At 48.2% G+C, this 20,388-nt stretch overlaps 1 protein-coding gene across 1 annotated transcript in view; it reads left to right on the top strand.

The window, feature by feature from the left end:
- The first annotated feature begins 4,876 nt into the window (after positions 1 to 4,876).
- Positions 4,877 to 20,388, top strand: part of MRPS15 (mitochondrial ribosomal protein S15) — a 213,445-nt gene continuing 197,933 nt past the window's right edge. Inside the window, exons 1-2 of the mRNA XM_069622634.1 lie at positions 4,877 to 5,163; positions 12,390 to 12,452. Coding sequence (XP_069478735.1) covers positions 5,034 to 5,163; positions 12,390 to 12,452 — 193 coding nt within the window. The 5' untranslated portion in view covers positions 4,877 to 5,033. The remainder of the gene's footprint in view (positions 5,164 to 12,389; positions 12,453 to 20,388) is intronic.

The raw sequence follows: 20,388 nt of genomic DNA, 5'->3' as shown, positions 1-20,388 counted from the left end.
ACTGGTAAGGCTCCAGCCAGTCTGGCCTGGACTTCCCCACAATACCATATATGGAACTTCCACCCAACAGCCAGTCAGTGGGAAGGGAAAGAGTCAGAGCTTCCCAGGACTTTGGGAAAACAAGGTAACAGGCAATAGAAAGCAAGGGGCCACAGGGCCATCTTGTTTCCTATCAGGAATTAACTGATTCCAAAGGCAGGGCCTGGATATCCCCAAAATGGAGGATACTCAGAGCACCTCTCAAATTCAGCATGGAGCTGCCACCAGCCCATACCCTGCTCTGTGGGTCACACACAGGTGCCCAAAAACATACACTAGGTGCACAGGATTGTACCGCCACCCATGGGTGCCATAAGCGTATCCCAAGGGTCTGTACACCAAACCAAAAATTGGAAGAGCTGCACTGCCAGGAGTCGCACATTAACTCCTGTGCAGAAAACAATACCGAACATATATGAAAAAGGACTACAGGACCTCTAATGCATTTCCAGCATCACAAGGACAACGCTGCTTCTGACTGCCGGACGTCCAGGCACCATCTTGCGGTTCCTGGCATCTCGACAGCCCCCCTCGCTGGCACCACGTTTCTCTTATTTCCTGCCAGTGAGCTTCCTCGCTCTGCCACGCTGGTTTCTGCTTGCAGCCTCTGCACAACAAGTCGGGTTTCTGTCTCCCACTCGCTGGCTCGCGTCTCCAGCCACTGCCCGTCCTTGCTTAAGCCCTCCCATCTTCTCTTGAGCTGCCTTTCATTGTGCGGTTCAGATTTTTAAAGGTCCCGTGCACTGTTTAATAAGTGGCACACTCAATCCTTCTCGGCTCAATACTTGTAGAATTATGGGATTTGAAGTCCATAGATACTAACTGAGAGTTTGGGAGATTATTTCAATTGATGTGCTTTGATGGTTTGCATTGCATAATGTTTGACGGGTCTTTTCGAAGGATGTCATAAAAAGAATCAGTTCTTCCTGGAAGGAAACTAGAACTGAAAAAAGGTCCCTTAAACTTCTTGGAAGTCTTAAACTGGATATTCTTAGTGCGGTTCGTTTTCAAATTACAGTTGAGAGGTTGATCTGAAGGGTGTTGGTAAAAGGTTCTTTTTCTTTCCCTAAGGGGGGGAATAGAGAAATTGAAAAAGCCATTAAGGTATCTGGACACAGGGGGTATTCCCCATGGGAAAATTGGGGATACCATGTCTAATCTAATGAATTCATGACATCCCTTGGTAGTCGTCTTCTTCCATGTGATATTCCCTCATATAGCTGCCCCCAGAGTCAGGATCAGGTAGCGGCTGCTGTCCCCTCGCCACATGGGAGGAGGTTTCCACTGGGAAATTTGTGATGACTCCATTGGACATTGGATTCATCACAGTACCTTTTGAGGAGTGATTTCTTTCCTTGAAGTACAGTTCCTTAGGAGTTTGATGTATCACATTTACTATAAATGTATTTGGTGTTTATGAATTTATGGTCTATGTTTGTCACAGGAAAAGTTGTTTGACCATTTGTGCACACAAACAAAATGTGAGGAAATACAAATGTTGATCAATTAATACTTTTAGTAAAACTAAAAAATGTATAGAAAATGTATATTGCAAGTGTTGGGAGGGGAGCAAACCCATCCCACCCTCCTAGGCACTTTATGGTGAGGCGAGCCCCATTAGGAGAGCTGTAATAGACCATGGGTGAGGGGGCGTCCTAAAGGTCCCAGCACAATCATAATATAGTATGTGATTTAGATGTTTAGACATAGTGTGCATATACAAGCAGACAGCATTTTGAAGATATTAAGTAGCCTGGGTTGAAGCATGGGGCCTGCACGGCCATGCAGTATTTAGTGTGTTAGACACAAGCCGTGAGCCTGAAGGGGAACTCTGAATAGGCCCACGCCCTGATGAGAGAGGCTCATGCTGCTAACTATCAGAGAGACTCTTCTTTATTCTAAAAGTTGTTTCCAATATGTTTGTTCTAAGAAAGAATGTGCTCTGCAAGGCCACAAGACAGTGTTGGGCGCCTTGGTGTATGTGTTATCACAAAAAGGCCAAAGCAGGCATCTGACCGCCACCCAGCAAACTACGAGCTATAGCCCCTACAACTGTCCTAGTCCCAGGACCCCTGAATTCCGAGATACCAGCTGACCCCAGACCACTGACGATACACCAATCAGCCATAAAAGATCTAAGAGTATGGTTGTCCTACCTTTATTTTACACAATTTTAATGCGAGGTACAGTTGGGATAAATTATAGTTCAAAATCGAGAGTGGAAGCATTGGAAACCCAGAGATGCGATCGGGATGAGTGAAATATGTGTGGGTCAGTGTGACCTCGAGACTCCCCCTGTGCCAATCTGTGAGCATGCCAGGTGCACTGTATAATGATAGAGTAGTACTGTTAGCAAATGTAGCTAAATGTTCCTTCCGCTTTGGTTCCCTGGAGACAATGAGCTCAGCAGATCCCACGTGACGGAAGACGGACAGACTAGGCTGGGACCAATAACCTAGCATCCCCAATGGAGCAGGCCGACCATGGATAGGGTCGCACCAACCAGCCACGCGGGTCCCCACTGTATGTAATGACGTGTTCTATGACGCTGTGTCCCCTCTTAAGCTTCTGCTTGTACCTTTTCTCAACAGAACGTTCCATGGCAGCAGAGTTCTTTGCTGGCGCACCTATTTTTGTAGAAATAAAACGTGTTATCTTTGCAAGGATTTCTTTGGCCTTTCTCCCTAGCGGGTTGTATTTTTTCTGGTGTAAGCGTTTAGAGGCGTTCCTCCACAATTAACAGGAAATAGGGGATCTCCAATGTGCCTTGTGTATAGTCTGCCTGGAGCAGGCCTAGAGTCCTTAAGTAGCTGCCTGGAAGGTGTGAAGAATTGTGGTCGACAAAGCAACTGAGTTGCAAGTCCTGGTCATGTGACAGTAGCTTCCTCAATACGGTCTGCCTGGAGTTGGCCTAGAGTCCTTAAGAAGCTGCCTGAAAAGTGTGGAAAATGGTGCTGGGCAAAGTATCTGAGTTGTAGGACATGGTCACATGACCCACAGAGACGTTTCTGGGGGGCCTGAGGTGGCTATAGCCCCAGGTCTTTTGGTTGTAGCACAGATAGAAGCTCAGGGGCTACAACCAAAAGGCTAACTAGCCCCGGGTACTGACAGTCAAGACATTAGCATAGCCCCAAATATTTTCAAAGAAACAAGCTGGGGGTATATCTCTGTCTTCAGCCGGGGCCTCCGTCTGGAACAGTCTCCCTGCCACTCTAAAAGTTGAGGAGAATCATCGCTGGTTCTGGAAGCACCTCAAGACCTTCCTCTTTGCTTCTGCCTTTGCTCTCCCTCTCCCCTGTTGATCTGTTCTCTCTTGGCACCGTGCACCTGGACACCCTCTTTCCTCTGGGCCCAAGTACCTGCTCACCCTGCCGCCCTCCCACACTGCCTCTGGCCCACCCCTTGAACTGTGGTCTGTATCTGTACCCATACAGCCCCACCCCCCCTTTTTCTTCCTGCACTTATCAGACCTACCCTGTCTGCTGCCTTAAACCCAGCACTTGCCACTTGCTGGCTGCACTACCACTGTTTGTTGCCTTTATTATTTATTTAGTATTATTTATCTGTTTCTCCTTTGCGCCGTACTTTCCACTTCTTTGCTTCCATGTACTTTTCCCCTCCCCCTCTCCTATGCACTTTTCCCCTCCACCTCTCCCATGCACTTTCACGTTCTCAATGACATTGGGCCTAGTAAGATTCTAGTTCTCCCCTGTTCCCCTCCCTTGCCTTGTCGCGCTCTGAAACACTTGTGTACGAGCGCAATAGAAATAAAATATAAATATCAAGACTTAGCAACACCTCTGCACCACAGTCTTCTCAATGCTCTCTGTCTGGAGCGGACCTGGAGTCCTTAAGAATTATGGGGGAAAGGAGGTTTAATACCTCCTAGCAGGAGAGACTGAAAACTTGATTAGATTGGCAGGGTTCCTGTGATGGCTGAAATAAGTAGTGGGACAAGGAAGAGGGACACAAAGGTAATTTTATATCTAAGCTACATAACCCTATGTGAATTAAACAATAGTTATAATATCTCCAACCCTCGGACCACCACTTCTTATCTTTTGTTTTCACTAACACTCCCTCCATTATTGCAATTGAATTTGTTCCTGCAACAATCTTCCTGTTTACATATTCTGTCATGACGTTATATATGCATTACAGCTTAGTATGATTTTGCAGAGCTCCCAAGTTTCCTGTGGCCATGGTTGAGAAGGCCATGAGCCAGGCCTGGCTTTTCCCCCTTTGGATTCTGGGGCTTGTAGCTTTTTTGTTTATTTTCCGAGCGCCTTGGGACCAATTCCGTTGGTGACGGTGCGCTATACAAGTACCCATAGCTCTCAACTCACACGCTTTTGGCGGGTGTCACCTGCCTTGTAAACAGCTGACTCACCCGCCAAGCCACCTTCACGCCCATTCGTTTCAATGGGCCGCTCACCCGCCAAAAATAAAATCGGGTGTTTTCACCCGCCTTTGCGACATAAATGGTTGAGAGCTGTGAGTATCTTTAACTTAACTTCCCAGTTAAAATTTAGGAAAACTAAAAATCCCAGAATTCCAAGCCAAAACAGGGCTGAATACGTTTTGGCACATGGCTACAGTATCTACTGTTCATACTGTGGATATACACAGTCCATTACTAAAACAAATAAATGTGTACTTTAAAAATACATATGCATCACCGATTCAACTTCAGGACGAGGTTGCCAGTTGTCTAGCATCAATACCTAGTCAGTTAATATCAATACAAATATTTCAACAGAAATGAGTGGGCTGGAAGGAAAGGGTGGAGCTAAGGAAGGCCGCCATGTTAGGTGTAGCAACTCTGAGGGTGTGTCTATTGCCAGGACACCCTGGCTGCTAGACGGAAACGTCGTAGGCGGCCATGTTGGGTGTGGGTAACTGGGCACTTCCGATGTTTGCCCATACCAAACATGACAGCCGCTGTGTAGCTGTAACAGGGCTTCGCGCGTGTCCGCGTTTCAGGGACTGCAAAGATGCTGCTAGCCCGAAACGTGCTGCTGGCGGCTTACGTCCAGGGCAGCCGTAGGTGCCCCTTGAGGAGTTTTGGGGTACGCTATCCACTCGTAGGTGCAGCTTCCTACCCGTCAGCTGAAATGGAAAGAGGTGAGTGTTCGAGCAGCAGCGTAGAGATTCTAGAAGCACAGCCAGCACCGGCATTGACATAGAAAAGGGACTGGGAGCAGCTTGACATTGGGAGGTGGAAATGCACCTGAACTAGGATAGCATAGCATTAGGATAATAAAAGGGAGATTATAGCCAGGGAAAGGTCTATTAGCTAGGGCAGCAACAGCAATGTGGAGGCTGGAGTGATATTCTTGTTTCAGAGTATTTGAAACCAATTGGAAAAAACAGACAGACTGTTATCTACAATTGCCAAGCTGTGCCATGTTATTTGCAAGTTGCACCCTCTTTTAGCATTGTTTCATAGCTGCTAACGAGCTGCATGGAATATTTTCCACGCCTGACCTTTGCTCTTGCATGCTGGGACTTGAGGTTCGTTATAAGTATGGCCCTACAGATTTCATAATGCAAATCGTAACGCCATAGCGCAATACACTTTGGATCTACATGGTGTTAATCTTTAAACAATAATTGGAGAAAAAAAAACGCAAAACTACATGTAGCAGCATACAAAGCATAAACCAGGTCAGTTGGCTTCTAAAGTCGGCTTTCTTGGGAAATTTCTTGCTGACACACTATAGGTGGCTCAGCATTCTAGAAATAAAGGCAACATTATGGGATGCAGCCCTATGTGACCTTCCAAGTTGTCTCTTAGCAGGTGTCGGTGGCGCAAAACAGCCATTGGGTATATAGGGCTTTATTACTCCCCCTGAAATTGTGGGTCATATATCTGTTGACTTGATATTTATTGTATTGTAGTTGTCATTTGTATAGCGCCTTTAACCATTTTAGCCTCAAAACGCTGGTAGTCAGAACGCCCTGGGTGTACCGAAGTCGAGAGTGTTAGAGATCACAGAGTAGGATTTAGAATGCGTGTGTGCATTTGGCCACAACAAGGCTTAGCAAAGCTGGCCAGGCTCCGGTGGAAGCCACCCACGAGCATCAGGCATTTGGACGGGTGCTGGGAGCAGTCAGGAGATGGCAGGAGTGCTAGCTATGTGTCCAGCATGCCCGAAATTGTCATAGGTCTAAGCTGCATGCTGATGTCAGGGCTGTTGAGCCATAGTCTGGTGTTAATAGGCTTACAAACATTAAGTGTTCAGCTAGCCCGAATTTTGTCATAGACCGTAGCTGTATACTACTGTGAGTGGATGGATAGCCGTGCCTGCGGCCGATGTCCACTAAAGTGGTGCGTATATACGTACCAAGTGCACCAATGGAGCTTATTTTTGTCCGTGTGTTGTCTGGAAGAAAGACACCCTTCTAGATTCTTCTGGGTACCACCCTGCTGCGCTATGGACTGACCACAGTCATTACACTGTTTCTTTATAATGCGAGCATGTGCTAGAATTCATAATTCTTCAAGGGTAACGTTTCCTCTAGCAATTCATTTAAGTGTAGCACATTGCTTGTCTCTGACAGACAGGTTTGACTCTTTTCCTACCTTAGATATCTAGATGTATCCCAATTCCTATCCCTCACAAACACTCATTTCTCTGACAATCCATTTAAGTGTAATGCATTTCCTGCCCGCAGCAATCAAGCCATGTGTAACACATTCCCTATCCTCAAAAATCTAGCTCGGTGCACCACTTTCTTTTTTTTTACCCCCCAACAATCCATCAAAACGAGCATTTTGAGCGTTATTAGAATACACAGCAGTGGGCAAAAAGCACCCAGATCCAAACTCGCAGCAGCGGGATGAATGCACCCAGATTCAAAACGCACAGCAGTTGGAAAACGCACACAGATTCAAAGCGTACAGCAGTGGGAGAATGCACCTAGATTCAAGACTAACAGTAGTGGGAAAATGCACCCCGATCCCAGATACTTAGCAGTGCGAAAAAATGCACTCGAGTTCACAACTCAAAGTAGTGGGAAAATGCACCCAGATTCAGAAAATACAGCTGTGGTGAAAATTAAATTAAACCAGGAAGTTGGTGGGGAGGGCATCCAGTAACACGACAGCGCAGAAAGCTCCCAAATTTAAAAAAAGAATATACATGGAAGTCAAGCCAAAAAGGGGGTTGCAGCACCAAACGCTACACTACTCGCCAACGACATGCAGCTGATCTGGCTGACCTACAGAGCCGTGGCAGGAGAGAACAGGACACAGAAAATAAATGGTGCGTGACTGCACAGTTAACAAATACGCATGATTCTATTTTGGGTTTGTTCCATCAATCTCCTATTCCAGGATCTGTTGCTGGCCATTGGGACTGGGTCTGGGTGGGACTCTATGGTCTCCTGGAATTAAACTTCAAGAACTGCATCCACCATCTGGGAGATTGTAATTCCTTTCTCTTCCTTGGGTCTCTGGTATAGGGATTGTCTTGTGGGCTGCCCACTGGAGGATCTTCCCATCCTGAGGGTGGACTTGGGACTGGCTTGTCCCTCTTCTTGGCTGGTCCTCTTGCTGGTAGTCACACTCTGGTCGTGCCCTCACAGTGGTCTCCCTTAGCCTATCCGTTATTAACTGTATGAGAGCGGAAGGCCTGAGTTAGGCCTTTTACTGCCTATTATATTTCCTGTCCTTGCTCAAGTGCCTGTCTTTCTGTATAGATTTAGTAGCAATGCCTGCCACAGCATGAAGGGTGCCAAGCCTGCAGGTGATGCTTCCTCTGTGGGGTCATTGCTTCTTTATTCTCTCAAAGCGACAGGCACATGTATCTTTGCATCGTGAAGACGCTCTGTGTGGCATTGTGGGACTAGCCAGGGAATCCTCTGCATTATATCTCACTGGCCTAGCATCATAACACTTGTGGCGACACCCTGCCCCAGGGGCGACTCCAACAATGAGGTCAGGCAGAGACTTTGGCACATTCTTCCCCACTTCCTTCAAGTTCTCCAATGGATGGGTTTTCATTGTCCACTGGACGCACGTCCCGATGCCCCCCTTGGGATTTGGAATTACTACACCCGGAATTCTGGGACCCCTTCCCTTATTCTGCCCAAATCTAGGTGTGTCCTTTGCTTGGACATTCTTAGGGAGATTTTCATCTTGGGTCTTCTCCGATGTCTGTTATTTTCGCCTATTTTCTGGGTAAGTGTCCTCACAGAGGCAGTCTCGTGTTTTACGACCAATTCACAGATTTTCTGTAAGCGGTTTTGGCCATTTTCCCAAGGGGGTTTCTCCATTGACAAGGCTTCTTTTGGACTTTCATCCCACAAAAAGGTGTTGCACTTTAAAGCTTCCCCAGCAGACTAGGCTTCACGGTGGCTTGCGGAGCAGGTGTCCGAGATGCCGCACTGGATTAGGATCTGATGGTGTCTCCTTCCTTGGCTGAAACTACGAATGACTGTGGTTTAATCCTTAAGGTGTCCTAGATGATACCGTAATCCATTAAGTAAAATTTGAATCGCCCATAGAGGAGGCTGGCGATACGATGTTCCATGACTTCAGGCGTATGAATCGTAGCACTGTCTTGTGTCTAAAGTATGAACTCTCTGGGACTTCCCTCACTGCCAGGAGATACCCAGCCCTTCAGGGGATGCCATCTACTGCAATTTAGGTAGCCACACATGTCAGAATAAAGCTTAGCTAGCGTACCTAGTTGGAAGAAGAATATTTTTGCACTTCGCAGGTCGGATGGTGTGGGTGCTGCTGACAGCCTATCTCCGGGCATCGCATTGGTATCATTCCAGTTGTTCTGCTTCTGGAAACTGGGATTATTGCCTTCGGTGGTCCTGGATTCGTTGGGTTATTGGGCTTCCACTATGAACCAAAGATGATCACAGATAAAGCAACCATCAACCTCCACCTGATGTATGTGGAGGGTCTTGTTTGAATAATTCAGAAGGCCACGATGTTCAAGGACCATCTCACAAGTCATTGTGAGATGAGTTCTGGACTTGGATGGTGTTGGTGGCAGGATGTCTCAGTAGGCAGATGGCATGTCCACATGCACATCAGTCTCTAACAGGGCTTTGCTCTGATATGATATGGCATTTATAATGCACCTATACACAAGTGTTTCTGGCTAGTATGTTATAATTATAGACTGAAATAATTTCATAGGTGTACCTTGTGAGGGAGAGTGTGATGGGCATCCTTGCTTTGAAGTCAGGCAGCTGTAGCTTAGTTCCTTGAATCCAGTGAGTCTTTTCGTTTTGTTTCCAGGATTTGTTCCAATGGTCTTGTGTTTTCCTCACTTCTGATGATTGGTTATCATAAGGGGACCCTGCGATAGGGGGGCAATGGCTCTTGGAGAGTGGGCGGGAGGGTCTTAAGAAGGCTTTTTAGGCTTCTTTCCCTTTTCAAGTTGTACCCCAGGGCTAGTATTTCCCAAACTAACTTGGATGCTATGTGGTGCTGGCCAGCCTAGCATTTTTAGGTATGTGACTCCCACTTCTGACACCACATGACATGTGGCTGACATTGATCGTCAAAGAGGACAGACAAGGGAATACATTGTACCAATGTTATGTTGCCAAACAGTACAAGTTTCATCCAATATATAAATCTGGGAGTTTCTTAATTAAACAGAAGGTGGTAAGGCTGGAATTTCTCCAGGCTGGTGTATTACTTTAGCACAATTTCACAAAAGAAAGACTATCAGGGAAGTAAAGTGTTCATGCGAAGGATTCTCCCAGTTCTCAGTAAGTTCTGTGTTTGGTCTTCCCCAACAAATCAACACAATATCTAGGGAGCTTACAATCTCAAGGTTTAAAGGAGAAACCACTCTTTGTTTCTTGCAGTTCTCGGCGTCCCTACTCCTTAGTATAGCTTAGGGGCATTGTATTTGTCTTAGAAGCTAAACAACACAGAGCAACACAGGTTCAAATCCCGTTTCCTCGCTTAGAGACTGGTTCGGAGTTCCTGGTTCAAAGGGGTTTACAAAACCTTTGTTTTAGCAGTAACGTTCTCAAGTCACTGCTGGATCTCTGCCAGGAGGTGGAGGTCGGGCCTCTGGTTGAGCGAGCACTGGAGGGAGCTAGTTTGTTCCACTACCTGGACCATGGGGTTGGCCAAGGGGGTCTTAACACTTCTCTATGGGGTGATCCTGCCCTCTCCCCTCTCTGTCAGCACCCTACTCCTATTTTATTCTCGCTCCTTTATGTCATGCCTCTTGCTTGTTCCTCTTCCTACCTCTAACACGACTAGATCCAATTTAGGCCACTGCACCTTTCATAATATGTGTAACTGCTTCCTCCTGGGGTTCTCTTATCTTCGCCTCACACATGTCTGCTACTCCCTCCTGCTGACTCTTATATTTTTTTATTTTATTGTTTAAAGTGCAGACATGGCTTGAAAACAGTAGAGCGCTGTGCAGAGTTTGGGTAGCCAGTGTTTGGGCTAGAATCCTTTAACTGGCACAGTACAAGGAGTTGCAGCGTGTGCGTTATTCTGTGCATCCTTTGGAATTAGTCCTTGGTCAAGTGTTGAAAAAGCCAGGTTTTCAGAGATTTTCAAAACTGGGGAATTTGGGGGCATTCTGAGCTGATACCTGGATTGTAGTTCCAGAGAGTGGGTGCTTCACAAGAGAAGAATTGTTTCCGGGTCCTCTTTGCGGACGAGTGGTGAGTCAAGTGGGTGGGTCAGTTTGCTGTGCAAGTAGCGTGCACCATCAGATATGTGGAGCTTGGGGGCCAGGTACGCTGGTGTGCTAATTGTGACTGCTTTGTAGAGGATACATGCCCTCATAAACATTATCCTAGCCTGGAGAGGAAGCCAAAGTAGTTTGCGTAGGATGGGGGTGATTCGGTCCTATTTCTGCACGCCCGTAATAAGACATGCTACGGCATAGTGGACTGTTTTTAGGGAAGCCAGGGAGCAGCTGGGGGCCCTGTCAAAAGGGCATTTTTACCATTGAGTGCAAGATGAAAAGGTCCTGCGCTACAAGACTATGACGGGTGAAGTGTTTGATTTTGCAAAGGGTGGAGATTTGGAGCCAGGCCGATTGGGCCTTCAGTGGCTCTTCTACCACCCCCTCCTAATCTCGCTCTCCTACTACTACCTCCTTCACTTTAATGGGCCCTCTCCACAAGAGGCCACCTTCCCCTCCACCTCACTTCCTCCAACATCCTCCTGCTCTTCTCTGCCACCCTCCTAATTTTCTCCACCAGTCCTCTCATGATATTTTGCAACAACCTCCTGATCTTTACCAACCCCTCCTCAAGATATCTCACTCCTTCTCAATTCCTCCAAGCTGCTACTTTTTACCAGAGCCTTCCGGGCCTCTCCTCCTGGTCTCACTAGACTCCAGGCACTCTCCTCCAGTTTCCTTCTCAGTCCCTCTATTCACTTCTCCAGCCAGCTGCTAATGAACTCTTCTTAACTTCCAAAGACCCTCTCAATTAGGCCCTGCCTTTTATAGGGCGGTAGCCTCACTTGCCAGCCTCTCTGTTTTATAAGGGAATTAAGATGTCTAAGTTGGGATGAGGACTGGCTGTTGGGCTTTGCTACTCGGTATTGTTTATGGCCCTGATATGGGACTTGGAATTGGCTCGTGTTTACCTTGGCTCTGCCTTGCATTCTTACTCTGGGTTTAGGTAACTATGTTGTGGAGGCATTGTAAGGGGAGCTTCAGATTCATAGCTGAGGTTCAAGAACCTCATCCGTTCATTTTGTAGTTCCTACACTTTATGCTCCATTGGACTGAGGTATGTTGCTATAGAGACCCACCCAGACCAAGAAAGCTATGAATCTCAAGCTCGCCTTACAATGCCTATACAACAGCGTTACCTAAACTTAGAGTAGGGATCGGCTGCTCGTCCTCCCCATGCAACTCTGGTGCCCAGCATCATGTCGCTTGTAGCGGCACATGGTCCCCTAGTGACTTCACCAGCCATCAGTGAGGTCCGGCTGGGGACTTGACCATCGATTAAAAAGCTTGATCCATCAATGTACTTGAAATCATATTTTTTTACCTATTTGTGAAATGGTGTACCTGATTGGTGAAGAGATTCCATGTGTTTTCTTTCTTTCTGTTACTACCCGTACCCATATGCCCCTTTATTAGCTGTGGTACTCTGATTAGAACCGGATTGCTTGCAGTGTGGTAACATTGACAGTTAATCAGAGTCATATCATCTATGGCTTTCATGAATGCTTGGCTTTGGCTGTAGTTCCATATTTGTCGCATTCAGATAGCCTGAGTCTCCTTGAATTTAGGGAATCTCCTTGATTAGTTAATAATGTTAAAACCTTCTTAAATCGGTTTTGGATGGCTACTGTATGTGATGACACTTTCTCCCTTATCATACAGGTAACCGCAGTGTTCTACGCCAGTCTGTCCGCAATTATGCAAAGGCCTCAAGAAGGAAGCAAGGTGAGCAGTTTTCTCTTTTATTTTAATCCAGTCTTATGTGTATCCACTAACTTCATGAATAGATCCCATAAACAAAGTTTGAAAAATACCCTTAACTATTAAGGTGCTTATATCGTTTTTTTTTTTACACAACTCTAAATGATCCATATTTCTACGACTACGTGACACTGATGGCCAAGTCTGGCAAAGTGGCAGCAAACATTGCTTTCAGTGTGTTTTTTTCTGGGGGAAACGTTTCCAAGTATGTCTCCTGGTAACACTGGACCCCTAACCACGCCAGAAAATATTTCACGCATCATTTTGGTTTAGTCGCTTTTTGGTGGCAACCAAATATCGCCAAAACATTGCTACGAAGAAAGGGATTCCAAGAAGCAGTATTTGTGGTTGGCATGACAACTGGAAATGCTGTGGTCTACAATTCCCAATGCAGTACGCGGATGTAATCCAATAGTGGCTTGTTTGTCCCAATCAGGAATACCGCTAGATGTCAAGTGTCTGGGTGACTTTCAATGCTGCGGAGTGATCTGTTTTCACTTCCTCTAACGAAGCTCGGGGTAGTGGAAGGGGAGTATATCGTTTTAAGGTTAACATGACATATTTTGGAAGCATTTTACCTTGCATAACTTGGCTGTTGTCCGACTATGACATTGTGGGAAACATAACTCTCTTCTCCTCCTCTCCTGTAACTACTATTCTTCTCTTGCAACTAAGTAATGACTTCACTGTATGTACAACAAGTCATTTTCATATCTGTAACAAGCGCCACAATGCCCTCTGGGCTGCCTGTGCGCTAAACAAATGTGAATAAATAAATAAATAGCACCCTCATAGCAATCTTGTTGTCATTGGTGGTGTGCTGCCAACAGTTCCCAGCACCCATATGAGAGCTCCTTTATAAGTGAAGCGGCTGATTTACATTAAAATGAACTAGGCAGGCCGGCCAGTGGCTATTACTCAATGTCCTGGAGCACGAAGACTGTCTGTCTGACGTTGCAGCCTCGGTAGCGTGCAAGGGAGGCGAGAACTGCATTAGAAACGATTCTGGCTGCCGAGAGCAAGCTGGCAGTTATTCCAAACGGCTGGCATATTTTCCTTTTAAAGCCATGTGCTCGGTGTACAAATTGAAGCTGCGCAGGCTTTCCTGCGAGGGTCATGTAAAGAGCTGAGCCTGTGCTTGTGCTGCGCGCACTTGGGATGTGGCAGCACCGTGATAGAAACGAAGCAGAGCTTCTGAGAGTGGCGCTCTGAGCTTGTAAAGCCTGTGCAACAAGAGGGCAGATAGCGTGCTGCCCCGGCGGATGCTTTGCGCAGCAACTCGTCTTTCAAGGCACAGCCTGCACATTTGATGTGCTGGTGTGTGGAGAAAGGGCTCTTGACTTAAGGCCACTGCACGCTTCTTCCAGCAGCTTGTGCCACACAGGGCGAGGGGAAAGAGCTCACACAATGACTGTGTACACTGCAGCCTGTCTGTGCTGCTGGAGTTGGAACCCTCTGGAAGGGGTCCAGGGACGACATTCCAACGCAGGCAGTCGCTTCATCGAGGACCGAACGTAAGAAGCGGCCATATTTATGTTGGTGATAGGTGAACAAACTGGGGTATAATGTAATAAAAGTGGGTGTGGTGAGCATGACGGGCGTTCTTTGGTGAAAGGGAGAAAGGCTTGCTGAAATGCTGTCCTGCCTGAACCTTACACAGACTGGCCACGCTTGTCGGGCATTTACAGCTGTCCTTGTTGGCCAAGATAGAATGTGCTGGCCATTTCCTGGTCTGAGGAGGCTACAAGTTCAGCAACCCGCCCAACCTGTGCATATTCGCATCTGTGCAGGCCCGGCGTTAGGGGAGGGGCGAACCGGGCGAACGCCTGGGGTGCCACGGCCAGCAGGGTGCCATTAGCTCCACCACGCCAGTTCGGGTGCGGTCTTTCAAGGGCTTCCCTGAGCTGGCGTAGCGGGAGAAGGCGCAGCAGACAGGCGCATTCAATGACAATCGAGTGCTCAGCACCACATTGTCACCAAATGCGCACCTCCGCCGCGACAAAAGGCACCATTAGCCCCCCCCACCACGCCAACTCGGGGGAGTCTTTCAAGGGCTCCCCCGTGTTGGCATAGTGGCAGAAGGTGTGGCAGGCACCTCATTGTTAGTCAATGCGCCCGCGGCAGCAGAGCGCATTTAGGAACAATAGCGTGCTGATGCGTCCTATTCATAGAATATCTCCTCGCCGAAGCGAGGAGGTTTAAAAAAAAAAAAAAAAAAAAAGAAAAGTGACACTTCCTGGCCATGCCCCCTGTTGACCAGGGGCGCGCAGGTGAAGGGGGTGGGGGGCCAATTTGCCCAGGGCTCTGCTGCCCCTAAAGCCAGCCCTTCGTCTGTGTCAGTTGCAGTAATCTGGATAATTTAAACTTGTGGACATTGGTTTGTCAGACAGAGCATATCACCACTGCGGTTGACAAAATTACAAACCAGCCTGCAATCGACGGTATTCTCACACATGCACAAAACCTAGGTGCCTAGGCAGAGCACACGCTGACCCTTTGCCCGCCACTCATTAAACTATTGGCCTCCTCCACTAGCAGAATCTGTGTGCCCCCTGTCTTTAAACTGTTATGGCTAGGACATCCTTCAGGGCATAAAGACTTGTGGGCATTCCAATGGTTGATGGACTGTATTAGAGTATTTATAGAGCGTGACATAGCTTGGGGAAGCGACAGAGCCCAAGAGCAACACATCTCGTTACACCACCACCCATCCTACCCATTTTTATCTACTCAACTCTACCACTTCTCTCTTTACCCGCACCATGCACCGTACTCCCTGTCTCTGGCTCCACCCGCCCTACACCTTTGATTTCCCCACACACTTTACCCCACTCACCCCCTCTATTCCTCCATCTGCATTGCTCCCTCTCCCTATTCCCTCTCACACTCTTTAATTCTTACCCTCTCACTCTTGACACATTCTCGCCCATATTTCCTCTTGCTCATTATCAATGGCAGCTCTATCAATTGCTTCCTCTCTTGGTCTGTTTCCCCTTCTCATTCGGCACCCCTTATCACATCAGCTTTTTAAACTTTGCACTCTCCTCCTTGCACCCATGTACCTATAAATGCAACGTGCACTTTTTTCAGTGTTTTTGTATAATGTGAAGAGTCTCGTCGGGACACCTGTAAGGTGCATGCTAGTGCACCTATTCATTTGGTGCCATGTCACTTTCACAAACTATTTTGCTGCTCCTACTTCCGCACAGAGTTCCCTGATTTTTAAGCTGTGCATTTTGAGGAATTTGCCATTGATGTTAAAGAAATGCCTCTTTTTCCATTGATTACAAAATAGTGTATTCATTTTTGAGAAATGTATCAAGGGGTTCCTCAGTACCGCCCCTCTCACCGATGAAACGTTATCCACCACCCTCCATCCCCACTGCCAAGGTCCATGCATCGTCCGCCCATTCCATGGGTGTATCACAAATAGTCCGCCTCACCCTACCCCTAACAATAGCACTTTATAAGACTATCTCTCTTTGTTACTCTGCCCCTGTTTAGCCACCCCTTTATGAGCTTTCTGAACCCTGATGCAAGCTGCATGTCAGCTCGCTCCCCACCCTGCTCTGCCCCACGTTATCTTTGTTCATGTCAGTGTCCTGTGTTACTGCTGCACCTACAATTTTATTTATTTTTACATTTGTAGAAGTGTACTAAACCCATAGGCATCAAGGTGCTGGTTACAGAACACAGCCAGTAGGTGAGGAAGGGAGCAGGGCCTGAGCAGAACCTCAATTGTGGGAACCCAAGCACCTTTTTCTGTTCTCCTGAATGAGTGCAAGCCTTTTTTGCACTCATTCATTCTTTTGCTCAGACCATGGGAACCTTTTATTCATTCTATTTGTCCTTTATTTTATGGCGTCATGCTTTCCTCCATATTTTCTAAGGCATCTATAATTTACTTTTGCAGCAAATAGCACCTTTTGTGCAGTGTTGTTGGGAGCCATTTGGGCTTCCCTTTTGATATTCTTTTTTTTTTTTTTTTAAATGTTTTTATTTTCAAAACTCACAAATAAACATAACATAACAATGAAACATTTACAAACGGTGTAAACACTGCAAACCCCCCCTCCCCCCCATGAGCCGGTGTGTCCATCTTAGTCAGAGTTCATTCCGAGTGGGTGGGTGTCGCCTTCCACAGATACCGTGGGGGCAGACAATGTGCCAAAAAGTTCATTTATTAGGGATTTCCATGCTTGAAAGGCACCCATTTCTTCATCGCAATCCGCCCTACTGGCTTCATACCAAACCACCGTTTCCGTCTCAGCCCACCTTTGCAAATCCTTCCACCAGACCTCCACCCGTGGTTTGTGACACCCCTTCCAACCCATTGCAATTCTGCGTTTCGCCAGCACATATGCCAGGTCCTTGAGTTTGTCCACATGTTTAAGCTTACGCGCCCTGGGATACCCTCCCAACAAGCAGGCCCAAGCCGTGTCTATCTTAAGATTGACCCCTGCCACCGCCAGTTTCTGCGCTACTTCCCTCCAATAATTCTCAATGACCGGGCACGCCCAGAACATATGCACCAGGTCTGCATTTTCTACGTCACACTTGGGGCACGCCTGGCGCCCAGCATTCTTGAATTTCGAAATCCTCATAGGGGTCATGTATGCCCTGTGTGTGACATACAATTGGATCTGTCGAAACCGGGCGTTCCGTGACACCTTCTTATGATACCCCAGGGCACGCTCCCACATCCCGTCTCCCATCGCGGCCCCTACCTCAGTCTCCCATTCCAGTCGCAAATGTAGCAGGCCTCTGCCAACCTTGGTCATGAGCATTTCATAGAGTCGCGAGACTTCGTGCCCACCCTCCGATGCATCGTAGATCACCTCTATCGTGGTGTCCGGTTCCTCAGCCAGAGTGGTTTCGGGCCATCTATGACGTATCCCCTGTACCAACCTATGCCAAGTGACAAACTGGCCTCTGTGCAGACCAGCCTGTTCCACCAATTGCCCAAATTCCAAAATGGCCCCCTCTTGTAAGATGTCTCCCAGGGTGACCAGGCCCACTGACTCCCAATACATTCTGACACTCATTCGCAACTGCCCGTCCCCCTTCGCAAATGTAACTAGCGGGATTTGCGGGGTGCATGGGAGGGGGTCTCCCATCATCTGACAGGCTCGTCGCCACACATTCCGCCCCAGGGCTAACATTCTGGGGCGCGCCCCCATATCTGTATTGTCCAGCCAAGGTATCTCGCGCAGAAAGAAGGGGGTGCAGTCCGTCCCAAACAACCTGTGTTCTGGGGTCACCTCATCCGCAAGCCACTTGGCCACATATTGCAACTGTGCCGCTACATAATACGCTTCGAAATTGGGCAGCTTGATACCGCCTTTTTCGTAAGGGTTTTGCAATTTCCATAGGGCAACTCTATTGCGGGTGCCTTGCCATAGGAAGTCCCTGCAGATGCTGTGCAAGTGCACAAAGAACTTCTTAGGAACCATATGTGGGATGTTGTTAAAATAGTGTAGAAGTCTGGGCAATACCACCATTTTAAGCAGAGCACCTCGGCCCATCATCGCTAAGGGTAGCTTCTCCCAGAACTTCATGCAATTCTTGATTTTCCCTACGGCCGCTACGGTGTTGTACCTGTGCTCTGCTGCTGTCGAGTGGTGCACCTCTATTCCGAGGTATCGAAAGGAGCTAATCGCCCACGGGATCTGTAGCACCGGCAACCTGTCTGCCTGGACACCTCTGTAACCCCCTAGCGGGAATAGGATTGACTTCTGGGGATTAACCGCAATACCAGACAGTCTGGCATATCTGTCCATTACCTCCAGGACATACCCCAGATTTTCTTCAGGGTGTCTGAGGTACAACAGTATATCGTCAGCGTATAAGGACACGAGATGGCTCTCCCCTCCAACATCAATCCCGACCAGATCATATTGCTGTCTGAGGTAAATCGCCAGTGGCTCCAAGGCCAGTATGTACAGCATCGGGGACCAGGGGCACCCCTGCCTGGTGCCCCTGCTCAGTTGCCACCGGTCAGACACCACTGCCCCGGTGCGGACCCTGGCCAGTGGGGCGCTGTACAATATCTCAGCCCATCTGACATAGCTAGGCCCCAGGCCAAACCCCTTGAGAGCCGCTAACAGCCATGGCCATTTGACCGAGTCAAACGCCTTAATCGCATCCAACGATGCGACCGCCATTTCTCCGCTATCCTCGCATCCCCATTCAACCACCCGATGGAGTCGCCTGTGATTGTGGGTGATGTTCCTGTTCGGGACGTAGCCCGTCTGATCGGGATGCACCAACTTGCCAATTACCCTCCGCATCCTGCTCGCCAGGACGGCCGTTAGTATCTTGCCGTCCTGGTTTAACATCGACAGTGGCCTATAAGATCCGCACCTACACGCAGGTTTGTTAGGCTTGGGGAGCGGCACTATAATCGCCTCCCTGAGCGATTCAGGCAGCCGACCCAAGTCGAATGCTTCATTCAGCATTTCTAGCATAGGCGGGAGCACCTCATCCCCGTATGCCTTATAAAATTCGCTAGGAAACCCGTCCGCCCCCGGGGCCTTGCAAGTGGGTAGTTGCCTCACCGTGTCGCATAGCTCCTCCAGAGTGATCGGAGCATCTAGCTCCTCTCTCTCCTCGTCGCTGACTTGGGGCAGCCCAATGTCCTCCAGAACTTCTTCTATCTCCCCCCGGTCACTCTCCTCCACATCCTCATATAATCTCTTGTAATATTCCATGAACGCAATATTAACACCTTCCTGAGTGTCCACCTCCGCCCCGTCCTCGGTGGTTATGACTCGGATCGGAGACCTCGGGGTTTCATTCTTGTAGAGCCAAGCGAGGAGCCGGCCCGTTTTGTCTCCGCTCGAATGTTGTCTCTCTATGTACTTTCTGTAGTTCAAATTACAGAGCCGCTCCCAGCAGACCATGCACTTCTGTTGTAGTTCATGGACCACCCTCATGTCCGCCCCACCCCTGGCCAGCTCCCTTTCGAGTTCGGTCTCAGCCTCCTGTAGGTCAGCTAGGACCCCTCCCATTAGTCCCTTGGATTTGGATATGGCCACCCCTCGCATTACAACTTTAAACGCCTCCCATAGGGTACCGGCGGACTGCACGCTGCCCTTGTTTACCTCAAAATATGCCACAATCTCATCTCGCATATCCTCCCGAAAGGCAGGATCTTTGAGTGCCTCCGCCCTAAGGCGCCACGTTGGTATGCGCGCCCTCGGGGGGCAACACTGCCATCGCAGAAGCATCGGCGAGTGGTCCGACAGGACCCTCGCCCTGTACTCCGCCTGGACGCATTCGGCAACAACCTCCTGCGTGACAAAAAAGTAATCTAGTCTAGTGTGCAGGTCGTGCGGGGCAGAGTAGTGTGAATATTGCCGTTCGTCGGGGTATTTCAATCTCCACACATCAACAAGGCCAAAATCTGTCACCAACGTTTGCAGTGCTTTGGCGGCCGGGCTGCGCCCCGCCATTTTGTTGTCTGACCTGTCCACGCTAGAATCCAGCACACAGTTGAAATCCCCACCCCAAATCACCACACCACCCATGCACTCACTCAACTTCGGGCACAACGATCTGAAAAAAGACGCTGTGTTGTGGTTGGGGGCGTACGTATTTACCACACACACTTCTCTATGCTCCACCATCCCCCTCACCACCACCAACCTCCCGTCCGGATCAACTATTTTCCCGGTTACCTTAAACGGGACATGTGGTGCCACCCAAACCAGTACCCCCCTGGCATAGGCAGAGTACGAAGAGCCAACAACTGTCCCTTTCCATTTCCTACCCACCAGCTCCAACTTCGCGCTAGTCAAGTGCGTCTCTTGCAACAAGGCGACGTCTATTTTCTGTCGTTTCAGGTATAACATAACTTTGTTTCTCTTCAGGTAACTGTTGAGTCCCCTGACATTCCACG

Source organism: Ambystoma mexicanum, chromosome 11 (genome assembly GCF_040938575.1).
Source record: "Ambystoma mexicanum isolate Mex_15411 chromosome 11, UKY_AmexF1_1, whole genome shotgun sequence".
Lineage (NCBI taxonomy): Eukaryota > Metazoa > Chordata > Amphibia > Caudata > Ambystomatidae > Ambystoma > Ambystoma mexicanum.
The sequence above is the reverse complement of the archived record's forward strand: the minus strand, read 5'-3'. Positions and strand labels throughout refer to the sequence as shown.